Below are 15,538 nucleotides of genomic sequence, written 5' to 3'. Positions count from 1 at the left end.
CCTTAGTTTGGTATGGACATGGGAATAGTGAATGCAGGAAGTCTTCCTGTGTATGATGACATTCACAAAGACCTCCTACAGCTTTGTGAAGATCTGATTTGGAATAAGGACCCAGAGGCTACAGAAAAGCTGTTACGCTATGCCCAGGTAATTTCAGATGGAAGAGAGTGTTCTGGGAAGAAGCGACAAAGGTAACTAGGTGATGGATGGAGCACTTGGGCCTCTGGAGTAAGGGAGGGCTAAGTTCCAATCTGACCTCAGACACTTACTGGCTGCTTGCCTTTGGGCAAATCCCTTTACCTATGTTTGCCCCAGTTTCCTCTTCTGTAAAATGGGGATAATAATAGTACCTACCTCATAGGGTTGTTCTGTGAGGTTCAAATAAGATAATAATTGTAAAGCACTTCCCATAATGCTAAGGTTAATTGACTTACCTCAAGTTTCTGTAAGTGTGAGTAAATAGCTGGGTTGCAATTTGAAAGTAGCTCCACTGAACTCTCAGCACTTAATGTCAGAGAGTGTGTGAATTTGAGTGTGTTGTGTGTGCATGTGTAAGTAAAGGAGACATTCCATACAGCAGTAGGATCCCCACTTCAGAGAAGCTTACAGGCTATTACACTGAGACAAGGAAGGAAGACATTCCAAGACAAAAAGGATGAGGAGACTGGTAAAGAAGTAGGAAGATGCTTCTGTGAAATTTTTACTGTTTTCTAAGCAGCAATCACTTGTCAGCCCTTCACTACATATATTAACTTTTCCCCTTCAACCACAGCAGATGGAAATAGATTTCCAAAAAAAGAAAATCAAGATAGGACTGGGGAGAATAAACAGGGCTCTTGCTCTTTCAGCCCTACTAACTGAGAGAAATTGGATTTCTGGAGTTTTGCTTAGGGGAGACCTGCATTTGAGAGAAGCTCATTTGAGTGCAGATCATGTAGGCAATTGACTTTCCTCGGAGTTCTTTCTGTGATGGCTGCAGGCCAGAGTTCCCTAGTTTTGGTCATTGTGAGTTATAAGTTGCCATTTCTTAGCTTTTGTCGATTTGCCAGATGAGAAAACAACCTTGGCAGAAACATTCCCCTCTCCCTCATTCCAACACTTTTTCTGTTTACCTCTTCACAGTAGTCCCAGGCTTTCCTCATGCTTTCATAGCAGAGACCATGGGAAGGCTTTCTTTACTGCTAAGATATAAAACAACATCCTGTCATTGGTCTCAGTGGGCCTTGGTCAGACCTTTCTTTGATAACTCACTGAGTAAACAGGTCGTATCAACCTGTAGTCAGTGCCTGAAGGATAGGTTAGTTTCCTTGGCTTGATATTGAGCTAAGCAAAGTATTCCTAATTACTGTTGAGACTATTGCATTTTCCCCTGCTTATCCTACCTTGTTGTATGAGATAACTATTTCATTTCGGAAAGATAGACATAAAATACCTTATCATTATTATTTTTATTGTAACAGATATTTTGGGTAATTTTTTAAGGATTTCAAAGCATTTTATGTATCAACTAGTAAATATTAAGCATCTGCTATGTACCAGGCACTGTGCTAAAGGCTTAGAATAGTTTATAATCTAATAGGATGTTATTCATTTGAACCTTTTAACAAGCTCTGTGAGATAGTGGTGAACTGTTAGTCCCATTTTATTGATGAGGAAACTGAGGATCAGAGTGGCTAAATGATTTACCTAGGTTCACTAATTCATGTTTCAGGTATTAATAATTAACAATTACTAATGCATGTTTGAGGTATTAATAATTAATGATAATACATATTTGAGGCAGGCTTCATACTGGTGTCTCCTTGACTTGTAAGTCTAATGTTTTCTCTACTGTGCCATACTAACCACTTGGGAATGATATATAGTATTGCAAACATTTGAAGTACTGTTCTTGCTTTGAATTAATCACGGCTTATGGTATTGTTTTCCCTCCATTTCCTCATTTCAGTTTTAGATGTTGTTTATCAGTTTTCTGTCCTGTGTATCTTGATGAGCTATCAGGAGATTTAGTCTCTAGAGGTGTAGGCAGAGTTGAGGGGACCCTACGAGACATTCCAAGAGTTGTAATCCATTATAAGAGAAATGATCATGTTCATTTTGATGTAACTGTGGCAGCTTGTTCTGAGCCATCAAGATCACTGTCAAGTAGCCCCTCTACATTCAGGGTGACTTCTATTAATGTTATGGAACTTAATTATGAAAATAGACATATTTTAACAACCCCTGGGAGCTGCCAGCTAAGTAGTATTTCTTTAGAAGGCACTAAGTACAAATGGAGCATGAAAAGGGGGAATGTAGTAAAGCAAATGAAAGTCATTGGAGCTTTCTTCCCACTCCCTTAAGGGTATGATTATCTCCTTTTGAAAATGAACTTATCTAAATACCAGCCCTGCTGCTCATGCCTCCTGCCTGGTTCATTGTTGTAAACATTGGGAAGAATTCTGTGCTCAGTCCTTTGAGGTCTTATAGATCCTTTCTTTAATTAGCATTAAACTTTATTGTAAAAGATTTTAAAGTGGTCTCAAGACAGAACCAAAGCTGAGCAGGAGGAGGAGGAGGAACTCTCATTGGTAATCAAATGCTCTGCTATCCAGAATTCAAGAGGCAGAATCATGTAGTGGAAAGATTATTGGCCTTAGAGGCCAGAATCTATCAATCAACAAATATTTTGTAATTAAGTGTCTACTATGTGTAGACACCGGGAGTAGTTGTACAAAGAATGCAACAATCTCTGCTCACAAAGAGCTTCTGATTCTAATAGAGGAGACAATAAGTACAGAGAACATGAATATAAAGAGGATAAATACACATATAACCAAAGTTACTAGATATGAGATAATTTGGAAGAGCACTCTCCAGTGTGTTTATAGTCCATTCCAGAATGGTGACAAGAAGATTAAGAAAAATAACAAATGTAGCTTATTTCCTAGGAGAGTAAATTTTAACTATTTGGAGGAGAAATATGAAAATCCTTGAGATTTTAATAGTCTTAACTATTTAATAATTTTGACTAAATTGAATGATGGAGATCTCAAATGATCACCTTTATTATGAGGGTTTGAGGTGGCTTTAACTGATCTTTCACATAGGTAAAATATATTTCATTACTAATTTTATTGTTAATGTTACATTCAGTAATTTCACTGTTGAATCATTGAAGATGAAAGGATTTAATAGAGAAATGAGTATTTACTGTTAGGAAAGAAAGTTTTTACAGTTAGTTTATTAAATAACATTTGATTAAAGGGAAAAAAAATTGCTGAATTAGTAAGAAAGAGGTTTTAGTTTATTAATTAGAAAGAAAATATCCAAATACACTCCTAAATTACCATAGAGTTTGGGATGATCAGATTAAATATGGGAATAATTGAAGAAGGAGACTGAGGGGTGACATTCAGATGAAGCTGGTAGACCTATCCCCTGCCTTGAAATGTTGAAGTGCTTCTTCATGCCTTCCTTCTTCTTTTCCTTTGCAAATCAGTTTCCAGATCCTGTGAGTTTTAATGTCATTTTTATCCAACACTTTTGTTTCATTCTCACCTTGCTCCCTCTTTCCCCAGTCAAGCACACATGTCTATTGATAACCTCCCTACATTCAGTAACTATCCAGTTGAGATACTTCTGCTAGATTATCTTTTTTTAAAAGTGTTTTTAATTAACACTTAACGCATTCTAAAAGTGAACATTTCAAAATAAAAAGTAAAAAAAGAGGACTAATTGTGTCTGTGAAAGATGCAGTATGAAAACAGAAGATTCCAGGTCCCAATCTAGTTGAGTTGATGGTTGCTTTACCTACTTTTTTGTCTTTATTTCAGACTCATGGCACAGGAGGGAAGAAAGCCATCCAAACAGATGAATGGCGGAATGGCCCAGTTGAGGAAAGATTGGAATATGCCCTAGTTAAGGTATGTTAGGAGAAAAGAGTATCCAATGGGTTGGAAGTACAGAGTACATGCATACACAAAGTAACCCCCAAATCTGAGGACCATTTTCAACTTTAATAGCTGAATGGCTCATAGACTTTGGGGACACCTGTTATATAATCTTGGTTCGCTCATTTGTGTGATCATTGATGGAAGAGTCTCTTGGTGTTCAGGAAAAAGGAGATGATACAAGGCATCTATCAGGAAATTCATATGTTTTTGTTAAAAACCTAATTTATGCAAGGTGCTGTGACTATATATGGTGCCTACTTTTTGCAATTCTTAGGATATTTTACAAAAATATACTGGGGCCATTTTCTCTGAGTTCCCTTTTCTCCCACTTCCTCATCTCTTATCATTTAGATCCCCTCTTCCACTGTCTTCTCCTTTACCCCTCTCTCATAGGATCACGTGACCTTACTCTGTACCAAGGCTCACCCTTTCCTTGTTCAAGTGATCCTATTCTGTCCCATCTCCTCCAACAGATTCTTTTATTTGTCTTCATTTCTTTTTGTCTGCTAGCTGCATCCTCATTGCCTAGAAATATGCCCATGTTTCCTACATCCTGAAAAAGGCTTCATTTGGTCCTTCTGTCCCTTCTGCTCTTTGTAGCTAATCTTGAAAAGCCTTCATTTTCTCTCCTCTTAACCCCTTACTGTCCAACTTTTGACCTTATTCCACTGAAATTGCTCTCTAGAGATGCCTTAGTTGCCAAGTCCAGCAGCCTTTTCTTAACCCTCATTCTTTTTGGCCTCTCCATAGTCTGGACACTGTGGGTCACTTGTTCCCTCTTGGTACTCTTGTATTTTTCCAGACACAGTGCCTGTCTCTCTGCCTACTCTGGCTCCTCAGTCTCCTTTTCTGGGTCCTCATCAGGTCCTCTTGTGGTCCTTCTCCCGCTATACTACTTATGTTCATTGCATCGGCTTTCACAGATTTAATCACCACCTCTAGGCAGATGATTCTCAAATCTAGCTCCCCTGCCCTAAGCTCTCAACTGATTTGCAGTCCTATGTCTCCAGCTGCCTTTCTGATGCATCACCCTGGATGTGTTTAAACAGAACATAGCCAAAACAGAGCCTATGGTTTTTCCCTTTAAACTCTCCTTACCGCCATACTTCCCTGTTACTGTAGGGAGGGCCATCCTCCTCCCATCTGTTAGGGTTACAACCTAGGTGTCCTCCTGGATTCCTCAGTCTCTCATTTGCTGCTCCCTATGTCCAGGCTTGCTGCCAGGGCCCAGGAGTTCACCTCTGCAGCAACTCTCCCATATGTCCCCTTGTCTGAGAGTGCCACCACTCCTGTGCAAGCCCATATCACCTCTTTCCTTTAAACTCTGACCCCACATCTTAGAATCCATACTATGGATTGGTTCCCAGGCAGAAGAGAGGTAAGCGCTTGTCCAGGGTCACAGCTAAGAAGTGTCTGTGGCCAGATTTCATCACCTTCCATCTCTAGGCCTGGCCCTGTCTCTCCTGAGCCAGCCAGCTGCCCCTCATTCTTTGATTTTTGTTGTAACCCTGCTGGTGAGTCTGGCTGCCTAGAGTCTCCCCATTCCAATTCAGCCACTAAAGTGATTTTCCTAAAGTGCGGGTGCAACCTCTTTAACTTTAACCACTCTGGCATTCAAAGCCCTTCATAACCTAACCCCCTCCTCTCCTTTCAGTCTTCTTACATTTTACTCCCTGCCATGTAATCTCTGAGCCAGGGATCCAGGCCTCCTGCCCACTTCAGGGACAAGTCCTTCCTTCTCTTGCCTCCGGACATTTTCTCTGACTGTCTCATGCCTGGCGTGATCTCCCTCCTCAACTCCACCTACTGATTTCCCTGAGACTTTTTTAAGTCCCAATTAAAACTCTACCTTTCCCAACCCTCTTGTTTCTGGTGTCTTCCTTAGGCTAATTATCTCCTATTTATCTATATCTGCATCTGCATCTGCATCTGCATCTGCATCTACATCTGCATCTGCATCTACATCTACATCTACATCTACATCTACATCTACATCTACATCTACATCTACATCTACATCTGCATCTACATCTACATCTACATCTATTTACATGTCTCCACCTTTGGGCTGTGAGCTCCTCCAGGGCAGGGCTTTGTCTTGCTTCTTTTTGTATCCCCAGCCTAGCATATTTCCTTGCACCTTCTAGGCTTTTAATAATGTTTATTGTTTGATCTAGTCAAACTTCCATTTCCACAGACAAGGAAACTGGTGTGCACAGAGTTGCCCAAAGTCGCACATCTAGTTAGTGATAAAGACTAGACCAGAAAGCTTATCTCCTTTCTGGTCTAGTCCTGTTTTTTACCTGTTACATTCCTCTTTTCCTTTTATTCCTGCAATTAACTTTGTACTTTGGGCTTGCTTTTTGTTTTGGGTCTGGCAGTGTTGAACTGGATCCTGCTTTTGCTCCTCACTCACTGTCTGCCTTCAGTCCCTTCACCCTTCTCAGCTTCCCCACCCCTGAGATGAGAAAACTCCCACACATTATTAGAAATATACAGTCTGTAAGGCTACCAGAAGACAAAACAGGATTGGTTTGTTGTTTTTTTTCTTTGAATTTGTATTTTGATATTTACTCTTAGTTCTCAAAGAGCCTGTGCTAGAATTGCCTTTTCTAATATTGTTAGAATTCTGTTGAACTTTTATTTCTAACATTCTAACAATCTCTGTTTCTGCCTGTTTTTTTTTTTTTTTAATTCCAGGGCATTGAAAAACATATTGTAGAGGACACTGAGGAAGCTAGAATGAAAAAGGACAAATATCCCCGACCACTGAACATAATTGAAGGGCCACTGATGAATGGCATGAAAGTAGTTGGTGATCTCTTTGGTGCTGGAAAGATGTTTCTTCCCCAGGTTGGCAAAGGAGTGAGGGGGTGCGGTGGAAGTGGAGGTAGGGGCAAGTGATGGCAGAAATCTTCACACTGGAGCCATCTCCTTGTCCTAGAATTAATAGTTACTCTAGAACAACTTCAGTTATTTAGTGAAGCATCTCTTAAGAATGTTAAGTGCTGTGATACACATTGGGGATGCAAAGACCAAAATGAAACTATCTCTGCCCCCAGAGAGTCTACACTATTTCTAGAGAGACATGTAGAGTTTGTGCTTGGGTATATATACACATGCACGGCATTACCCATATTTTTATAGGTAGAGAATACATATGAAGTAAGTTTTTAAGGAAACAAAGGATGGGGCTGTGTAAAGGCAGATTTTCTTATTTCTAAGGTTTTAAGTTCTGTTGGGAGTCCAGGGAATTAAAGATCTTCATCCCTCTCCCAAATCATCACATCCCAGCCTGAAATAAGAAGGAGTGCCTGGAAAATCTGCTTTTTTGTAAGATTGGTGCTTAGACGTCATCTGAGAATACTCCTTTCCTCTGTACCTAATCCTTTTCCCTTCCTATCCTCTGCAGAAAGAAAGAAAACAGTCTCTGATTTCTTTTTATTATCTGTTCAGTAGTATAGATGTCTAATTTAGTCTATGGATGCAGACATCTCAGAACGATCTGTTTAAAACAAATAGGTTCCATTAAAGCCAGAATGCATTAAATGGTTTGTGATGGATAGCAGTATTTCTTGGGTTTAATTCACAAGAAGAGCAGAAGTAGGGATAGAATCACTTAGCACTTATTGAGTGCCTTTTGTGTGCCAGGCACTGTGCTAAGTGCTGGGGGTCATAATAAGACGTATAAGACATGCTCTTGCCCAGTTCTAGCTGAGAAGACCAGGGATGGATATACAAAAAATCTAAAATACTAATGGATGTCACAAAGTTGGGTGTGATCTGTGATATCAATTCATTTCAGCAAATATTTATTAAGAGCCTAATCATCTCCACTCCCTTACACCTTCCTTCAGGTCCTAACTAAAACCTCACCTCTATAGGAAGCTTTATTCCTGGTCGCTCCTTCTTAATTCTGATTCTTTCTTCTATTGATTATTTCCAATTTATCCTGTCTCTTCCTTGTTTGTACTTGTTTTTTTGCATGTTGCCTCCCTTATTAGAATGTGAACTCCTTGAGGGCAGGGACTGTCTTTTGTCTTTCTTGTAACCCCAGTGCTCAACAGAGTACTGGACATAGTAAGTAGGTGCTTAATAAAATACAAAAACAAGATTTTCCTTACCTTCAAGGAGATTCACTATGTACACAAGGAAGTTGATATCTCGATGCAGAACTACCCTCTCCTGGCATTTTCTCTACAACTTATAATTTGGAGTGACCTAGAGCAGAGGGGTGCTTAGTGATCTCCCATTTCTATGTTCAAGATGGAGCAAGAGTAGTAATAACTGAGAAATCTGGGCAAGCTTCACATAGGAGGGAGGCATTTGAACTGATAGAAGAAAGTTAAGGGAATTGACACATGAGAACTAAGGAGGAAGTATAAAATTCAGAAAGTAGGTCATTAGGGACTAGGATTGTCTGGGAAGGTTTGACCAAAAAAATACTTTGATAACCCTTGGAGGAAGGACAGCATTTAGATAAATGAAGAGAATGAGAGAGAAAGAAAATAGATTGAGCAAAAGTCTGGTGGTAGGAAAACACAAAACTACTTTTCTGGTTTTCAGTTTATTCTCTGATGATTGACTTAATATTGCCTATTTCTACATTGCTAACTGTGTCTCTTGGGCTCTCAGAGGTAAAAATTCATTGTTCTGTCATGCAATTCTTGGGCCTGGGGTCAGGAAGATCTGAGTTCAGTTCTGGTCCCAAGCACTTACTGTGTGACCCTGGGCAGATCATTTAAACTCTCTCAGCCTCAGTTTCCTCATCTGTAAATGAGAATAATAGTACCTTTTTTTCTAGGGTTGTTTTGAGGATAAATTGAGATAATATTTGTAAAGTGTTATATAAGTCCTCTCTATTACATGCCCTGAAATCCCCACAAAAAAGGATGAATAATTATATGATTGTTTTTGTCTTTCCAGGTAATAAAGTCAGCCCGGGTCATGAAGAAGGCAGTTGGCTACCTCATTCCTTTCATGGAAAAAGAACGAGAGGAAGCAAGGGCTCTTACTGGGAGCGTGGAAGAAGAGGCGAGTCCTTGTGTGACCCTTTTGAGGGTTTTCCTGGAAGAGTATGTTGGGAAATTCAAAGGAAGTAGGATAGAATCCCTTCAGAGGCAGCTTGGTAGTGCAGTACAGTGGGGTAGAGTGCCATACATTCAGCCTGTGTGATCTTGGCCTAGTCACTTAACAGTCTGCCTCATTTTCCTCAATTGTAAAGTGAGGATAACAACTACTTCCCTGTGTTGTTGTGAGGATAAAATGAAATAAAGACTTATAAAGTGCTTATCATGGTGCCTGACACTGTTCCTCAGACACTTACCTAGCTGTGTGACTTTTGGACAAGTCCATTGACTTCTCTGTCTCTACTCCTTCTCTGTGAAATGGAGATAGTAATAATAGTTCCTACCTGCAAGGGTTGTGGTGAGGATCAGATAAGGTAATGTTTTAAAAGTGTTTAGCATTGTGCCTGCCACATAGTAATAAATATAATGCTTATTTCCTTCCTTCTGATCTTTTCAGTATTGTAGTGTCTTTAAATGAATACTCTTAATCCTAGTGTTATAAAATCCCTGCCTTTAGGTTATTCTTCCAATGAAAACCCATAATTTCTAGATGAAAACAATTGAGTAAGTGCATGAAAAAAGTATTTGTTAAATGCTTGCTTTGTTCCAAGGACTGGGGTGAGTGGGGTGGGGGTGGCACCAATTCAAAAACTATCTGATCATCAAGAAGCATAGGTTTGAATGGGGGAATATTGCAGGAGATGGTAACTTGTGGGGAGTGTCTTGGGTTGGGAAGTCACCACAGAGTTGGGGGAGAACAGTGGTGTTGATATGTTGACCTCTGCCAGAGCAGGACGTAGAAAGGGATGAAGTCAGACGTAACCAAGAAGCTGGCCAGATGCAGGAGATGCCAGGTTCAAATCACTTCTTAGCTCTGTGGCCCTGGGGAAGTCACTTAACCCTGGTTGTTAGCCCTTGATTGTAAGGCAGAAATTAGTTAAAAAAAAAAAAGATGGCCAGAGACCATCATAGTGAATTTAGAGGGTCACTGCCATAAGAGAGCCACTCACCATTCAGTTTCAAAGAAAGGCACGGTAGAACTTCATGGCAGGAAGATGTTCAGGATCTAATGTTTCTGATGAATGTTATTGATTCTTGTTCAGTCGAATTCAACTGTAGTTGACTCTTTGTGACTCCAGTTGAAGTTTTCTTGACACAGATACTGGAGTAGTTTGCTATTTCCCTTTTCAGCTCATTTTGCAAATGAGCAAACTGAGGCAAATAGGGTTTAGTGACTTGCTCAGGTGACATTGCTAGTGAGTGGTTGAGGCCAGATTTGAACTCAGGTTTTCCAGACTGCAGGCCCAGTGGTCTGTTGTGCCTCCTAACTACCCCTAACAAACACTTGGTGTTTTTTTAGAGGGTGGTGAGGAGGTGAAGAATGGTAATGGGCAAATCAAGTACCATTTATTCAGCCATTTAACTTGATTGTGAGCCCTAAGCAGTGCAGACCGTTAGGACTTAGTATTATCATGAAGTTTTGTGTAGAGTAGCAGCCGAGTCAGGTGGGTGCTGACTGTGGTTGTCCTCTCGGGGGTAATAATAGTGCCACAATAATAATAGGGTTCCTTTCTTTAACATTTGACGATTACACATGCTGGCTTGTTTCTCTTCACAATGATTTTCTGGAGCAGGCAGGACAGTCATGCTCATTTTATGGATGAAGAAGCAGGCTCAGGTGGCAAACAGTCAGTAGCCTTGCCAGGACTGGAATCAAGGCCCTTTTACTCTTTGACCACTGCTCTTTCCATCATACCTTTCATTATCAAAAGGATTAAAATTTTTTTTTGATTTTTAACATGCTTTAGTGATGACTGTTTCTGCATCTTTGTCACTTCCAGATTCCCTGCCCTATGATAGAGATATGAGGGGCCTTTTGTAACAAAGAAAATCATTCTAAGCAGAACACAGGACCAGTGTGCCATATTCTGTACCCAGACTCCATTGCTGCTTCATGGAAAGGCAGGAGGCCTTTCTCATTCTTCTCAGGGTCCATGGTTGGACATGATAGTTCCTCAGCACTTGGCTTCAACTTTTATTGACTTGATCTTAATACCTTTCTACTTTATCCTCTTGGTTCTGCTTGCCTCCTCTTTAGACCAGTTTATTCAAATCTTGAATTGTTCTTCTGTTGATGTTGATATGTTTCATTGAGCCATTTACCACAGTCTCTTGCTCCTTCTGTTTGAGGTAACAACCTGGGCACTGACCTCCTACACCTGCCACCATTACATTTAGCTAGCTAGTTTTACAGAATACTTTACAGTTATCTCACTTAATCCTATGAAGTAGTTGCTGTTATGATTCTCATTTTATAGATGGGGAAGCTAAAGAAGATAGATATTAAGTGACTTGCCCAGTGTCACACAGCTAGTAGGTATCTGAGGTTGGATTTGAGTTTTTCTGGCTCTGGTTCTAGTGCTCATCCTGAGTGCCATCTAGCTCCCACTCTGAGACACTGCTTTGATTGGGTTTGAGGGTAGAGTGCTAGGAGAGGAACAGATTTCTGTCTAAATTCAGCTAGTTTCCATAATATGTAGCCCCATGACCTTGACCTCAAACTTGAATCAGGCATATTACTGGGCTGGAGGGAGATCTCTTCATCAGTTCTATCTCTGGTTATCCTGGGCTCTTTGTGTCAGGTTACCTGGGCTCCTTTTTTTTTCTTCTTCCATAAACGAGTCTGTTCCACTATTGTATTAAATACATTTCTACCCCAACGTTTGACTAAAATGCACAATTTTATCCAAGCCCTTTATAATAAAATGTTCACCTGCTTGATTTACATTTGCAGGACCCTTACCAAGGCACGATTGTGTTGGCAACTGTCAAAGGTGATGTGCATGACATAGGCAAGAACATTGTGGGTGTAGTCCTGGGATGTAATAATTTCAGGTAAGAATTTTAGGAGTCCTATCTTGGACTCCTTTCATATTTTAATGGTCATTTAGTCAATAAGGCACATATTCGTTTAAAAAAATCTTTAAATTTGGAATATTTTTCCATTGTTACATGACTCAGGATTCCCCTTCCCCCTCTCCCAGAGCCAATGAGTAATTCCACTGGGTTATATACATGTTATCATTTTTCAAAACCTATTTCCATGTTATTTTTATTTTCAGTTGAGTGATCTTTTAATGCCCAAACCCCAATCATATCCCTTTGAATCATGTGATCAATCTTATGTTTTTCTTCTGTGTTTCTGCTCCCACAGTTTTTTCTCTGGATGTGGATAATATTCTTTCTCATAAGTCCTCAGAATTGTCCTGAGTCACTGCATTGCTGGTAGAGAAATCCAGTACTCTTTAATTGTTCCACAATGTATCCATCTCTGTGTACAATGATCTCCTGGTTCTGCTCCTTTCATTCTGCATCAGTTCCCATGGAATTCCTTCATTTCTTTATTCCTTTTAGCATAATAGTATTCCATCACCAACAGAATCCACAATTTGTTTAGCAATTCCCCAGTCAATGGACACCATTACGCATCCATTCTCTGCCAAGCATTGTGCTAAGCATTGGGGATACAAAAAGAGGCAAAAGATAATCCCTGCCTTCCTGGAATGTAAATGGTTTAAAAATTTAAGAGATTTTTTTTCCATTGTGAAAGGGAGAACTGCATAGTCAAGAATGAAAGTATTTGGTCAATATGATCAAAGAGCAAATAACGTTCTCTTTAAACTTGATGAATAAGCTTTATTTTTCTTAAATTAATTTTATTTTCAGTTCCAAATTCTTTTTCTTCTTGCTTTGCTCACTGAGAAGTCAAGAAAAACAAGTCCATTCTCATTATGTATGGTCATGCAAAACACATTCCTGCAGAAGTCATGTTGAGAGAAGAGGGAGGGAGAGGCTAACTGCTTTAATCTGCCTCTTGAGTCATCTGCTCTCTATGTGGAGGTGAATAGCATGTTTCATCATGAGTCCTTTGGAATTGATTGGTCATTGTTGATCAGTTCTGAAGACTTCCACAGTTGATTGTTTTCTTACCTCCTTTTTGACACCAAATTATAAGATTTTGTAACTAGGTCCCATGAGGTGATATTGAATTTCCATCTTGTTTTTCTTAGTAAAAAATGTTACATTTAGAAGATGAAATTGTAATTGTCTTTGTAGTGTCTCCACAATCCCACATATTATTAAATGCTTTAAAAATTTCATAATGATGAAGCTCATTTTTTTGAGCTCACATATGCAAGATGAAGTCATGGTATAATGAATGCCATTTGCAAAGAAGAAGATTCATCCATAACAAAATAGGTTTTTATAATCTAATATAGATGGTTTATAATGACTGTGCCTTGTTAATCTGGTTACAATGGATTCCTTATAATGAGTAATCCAGTATAATTAATTGTGCTCTTGGGTTCCTGTCCACCCAAGAGTCAATCTCAATCAGATACTTTTACTTTCTTCACATTGTAGTTAATGGAAAGTTGTTTTGGGTTTTAAAAATAATTTTTAGTTCTTTGCTGATAAAATAATTAATGTTGGTTACATGGTTAAAGCTTTTTCACAAACAAACAAAATGAATACTTCTAGGATAAAGAAATTAGTGCTTGACTGGGAAGAAAGCCTTGGTATTGGGCATCTCTAATGAAGATTTGTTAAGATATATAGACAACTGACAGAAATATATGTAAGGCCAAAAGCCATTCCCCTACAGAGGAGTGATCAGTCAGTTAGTCAATAAGCATTTATTTGGCTAGAGAGCCAGGTCTGGAGATGGACAGAGCTGGTTCTAGATATAGCCCCTAGACATTTCTCAAGCCATATGACCTTAAATCCAAATGTCTAATCCTTACAACTGATACTTAGTAAGGGTTAAAAAAAGCATTAAGTATTTGTTCTGGGAATATCATAGTAATTTTAAATTACCACAAAACCATTGGGAAGGCCAAGGGCATTTAAAAAAAATTTTTAAACCTTTACCTTCCATCTTGGAATGTGTATTGGTTCCAAGGCAGAAAAGTGGAAAGACCTAGGCAATGGGGGTCAAGTGACTTGCCCAGGGTCATACAGCTGGGAAGTGTCTGAATCTAGATTTGAACCCAGGACCACCTGTCTCTAGGCCTGACACGATCCACTGAGCCACCCAGCTGCCCCCAAGGGCAATTTTTATAATGAGCTCTTCCCTCTGCTGGATATATTTCTCATACTTGTTCAGTGCCCAAATCATTCTGGGCAATGATACTTCTTAGTGCCTTGTTATTAGTTTCTGTTAGCATTCTTCTCTTGTCTCTAATTTCTATGAAGCATTATACTCACCAAATACTTATTCTTAAGATACTCTCCTGTTGTATTTGGTTATTGCTAATATTAGTCAGTAGATAGTTGACAAGATAAAGCTGGGAGTGGTGTTCTTTTTTCCCCCCATATGATGATATTTGAAAAAGTGACATTTCTCCAAAGTATCCCCTTTTTTCTTAAAAGTACAAAATATTAGCAGTTATAGTATATTACTAATTTAAGCTAGAGTTAGCATATTGTTGTGCTGGAGAAAACTATGTGGTAGAATCTTTAGATTTTCCATCTTAAAAGGCTAAGATTTTTGGACATAACTAATGTTAGAATTTATTTCTTTGGGATAAGCATGTTTATTATAATTTATTACATAATTATAACATCATATATATTATGTTGAATAATATGTTATACATATTTTTAAATGGCAGCTCCAAAAAGAAAGATGCTAAGATTCCATGACCATTAAAAACAAAGAGAATGTAATTGAGAAATTATAATAATAGAATAAAAGAATAAACAAAGATATGTAATATAACCTGAAAATAAGGCAAGAAGGCCTGTCACTTACCTTAATCCAATTTAACCAGTGGCTCATGGTTTATTACTTAATTATTTGGACCACATAGCTGAGTCATTCTGTATCCTGGTAGCAGCACACCTGAATTGCAACAGTAGTAAATAGAGAAAAAAGCCTCTTAACTGCTGAAATTGCAGAATTAAAGCAAAGCCTAGCAAATTTTGGACATCATGATAGGGATTTGGAGGTGAGGTTATTTGAGAAGAAAGTGGAATATATCCTAATGTATCTGTTCAATGATAACTAAACATGTTCCATCATAGCCTCTGCCTTTACAGACTTTATATAATGCTTTATACATTGTCATTCAAGAAATACTTGTGGGTGTTACTTGAAGAGTTAAGCTCCATGGTGTATTTTCTATATTTAAAAAAGATTGTGAAGCCTCCTAGTGATTTCTGCAGGATAATTTTAAAAATGGTCCTTTTTAGGGCTAGGATTGGATCTATGATTGCATGGGTTTGGAAGATCTTAGTGGAGAAGTCTTCCTCTTTTAATGCAGATCACCTCATCTGCAATTTATAGCTATAGAGGAGCAGCTAGGTGGCTTATAGAGCTCAGGCTTGGAGTGGAGAACATCTGGGTTCAAATTTGACCCCAGATACTTTGTTAGCAATGTGACCCTGGGCACTAGCCACTTATCCCCTTTAGCCTAATCCATGTCCTTCTGTCTTAGTGACTGTTACAAGGACAGAAAGTAAGGGTTTAAA

The 15,538-nt window shown here is 39.0% G+C and overlaps 1 protein-coding gene across 3 annotated transcripts in view; it reads left to right on the top strand.

The window, feature by feature from the left end:
- The window catches only part of MTR (5-methyltetrahydrofolate-homocysteine methyltransferase), a 157,096-nt gene that overhangs the window by 93,205 nt on the left and 48,353 nt on the right, over positions 1-15,538 (top strand). For all 3 annotated transcript variants that reach the window (XM_001378286.4, XM_007481573.3, XM_016430236.2), the window contains 5 exons: positions 7-147; positions 3,816-3,905; positions 6,636-6,788; positions 8,862-8,969; positions 11,799-11,899. In XM_001378286.4, the coding sequence (XP_001378323.1) occupies positions 7-147; positions 3,816-3,905; positions 6,636-6,788; positions 8,862-8,969; positions 11,799-11,899 (593 nt within the window). The remainder of the gene's footprint in view (positions 1-6; positions 148-3,815; positions 3,906-6,635; positions 6,789-8,861; positions 8,970-11,798; positions 11,900-15,538) is intronic.

This window comes from Monodelphis domestica, chromosome 2 (genome assembly GCF_027887165.1).
Source record: "Monodelphis domestica isolate mMonDom1 chromosome 2, mMonDom1.pri, whole genome shotgun sequence".
Lineage (NCBI taxonomy): Eukaryota > Metazoa > Chordata > Mammalia > Didelphimorphia > Didelphidae > Monodelphis > Monodelphis domestica.
The sequence above is the reverse complement of the archived record's forward strand: the minus strand, read 5'-3'. Positions and strand labels throughout refer to the sequence as shown.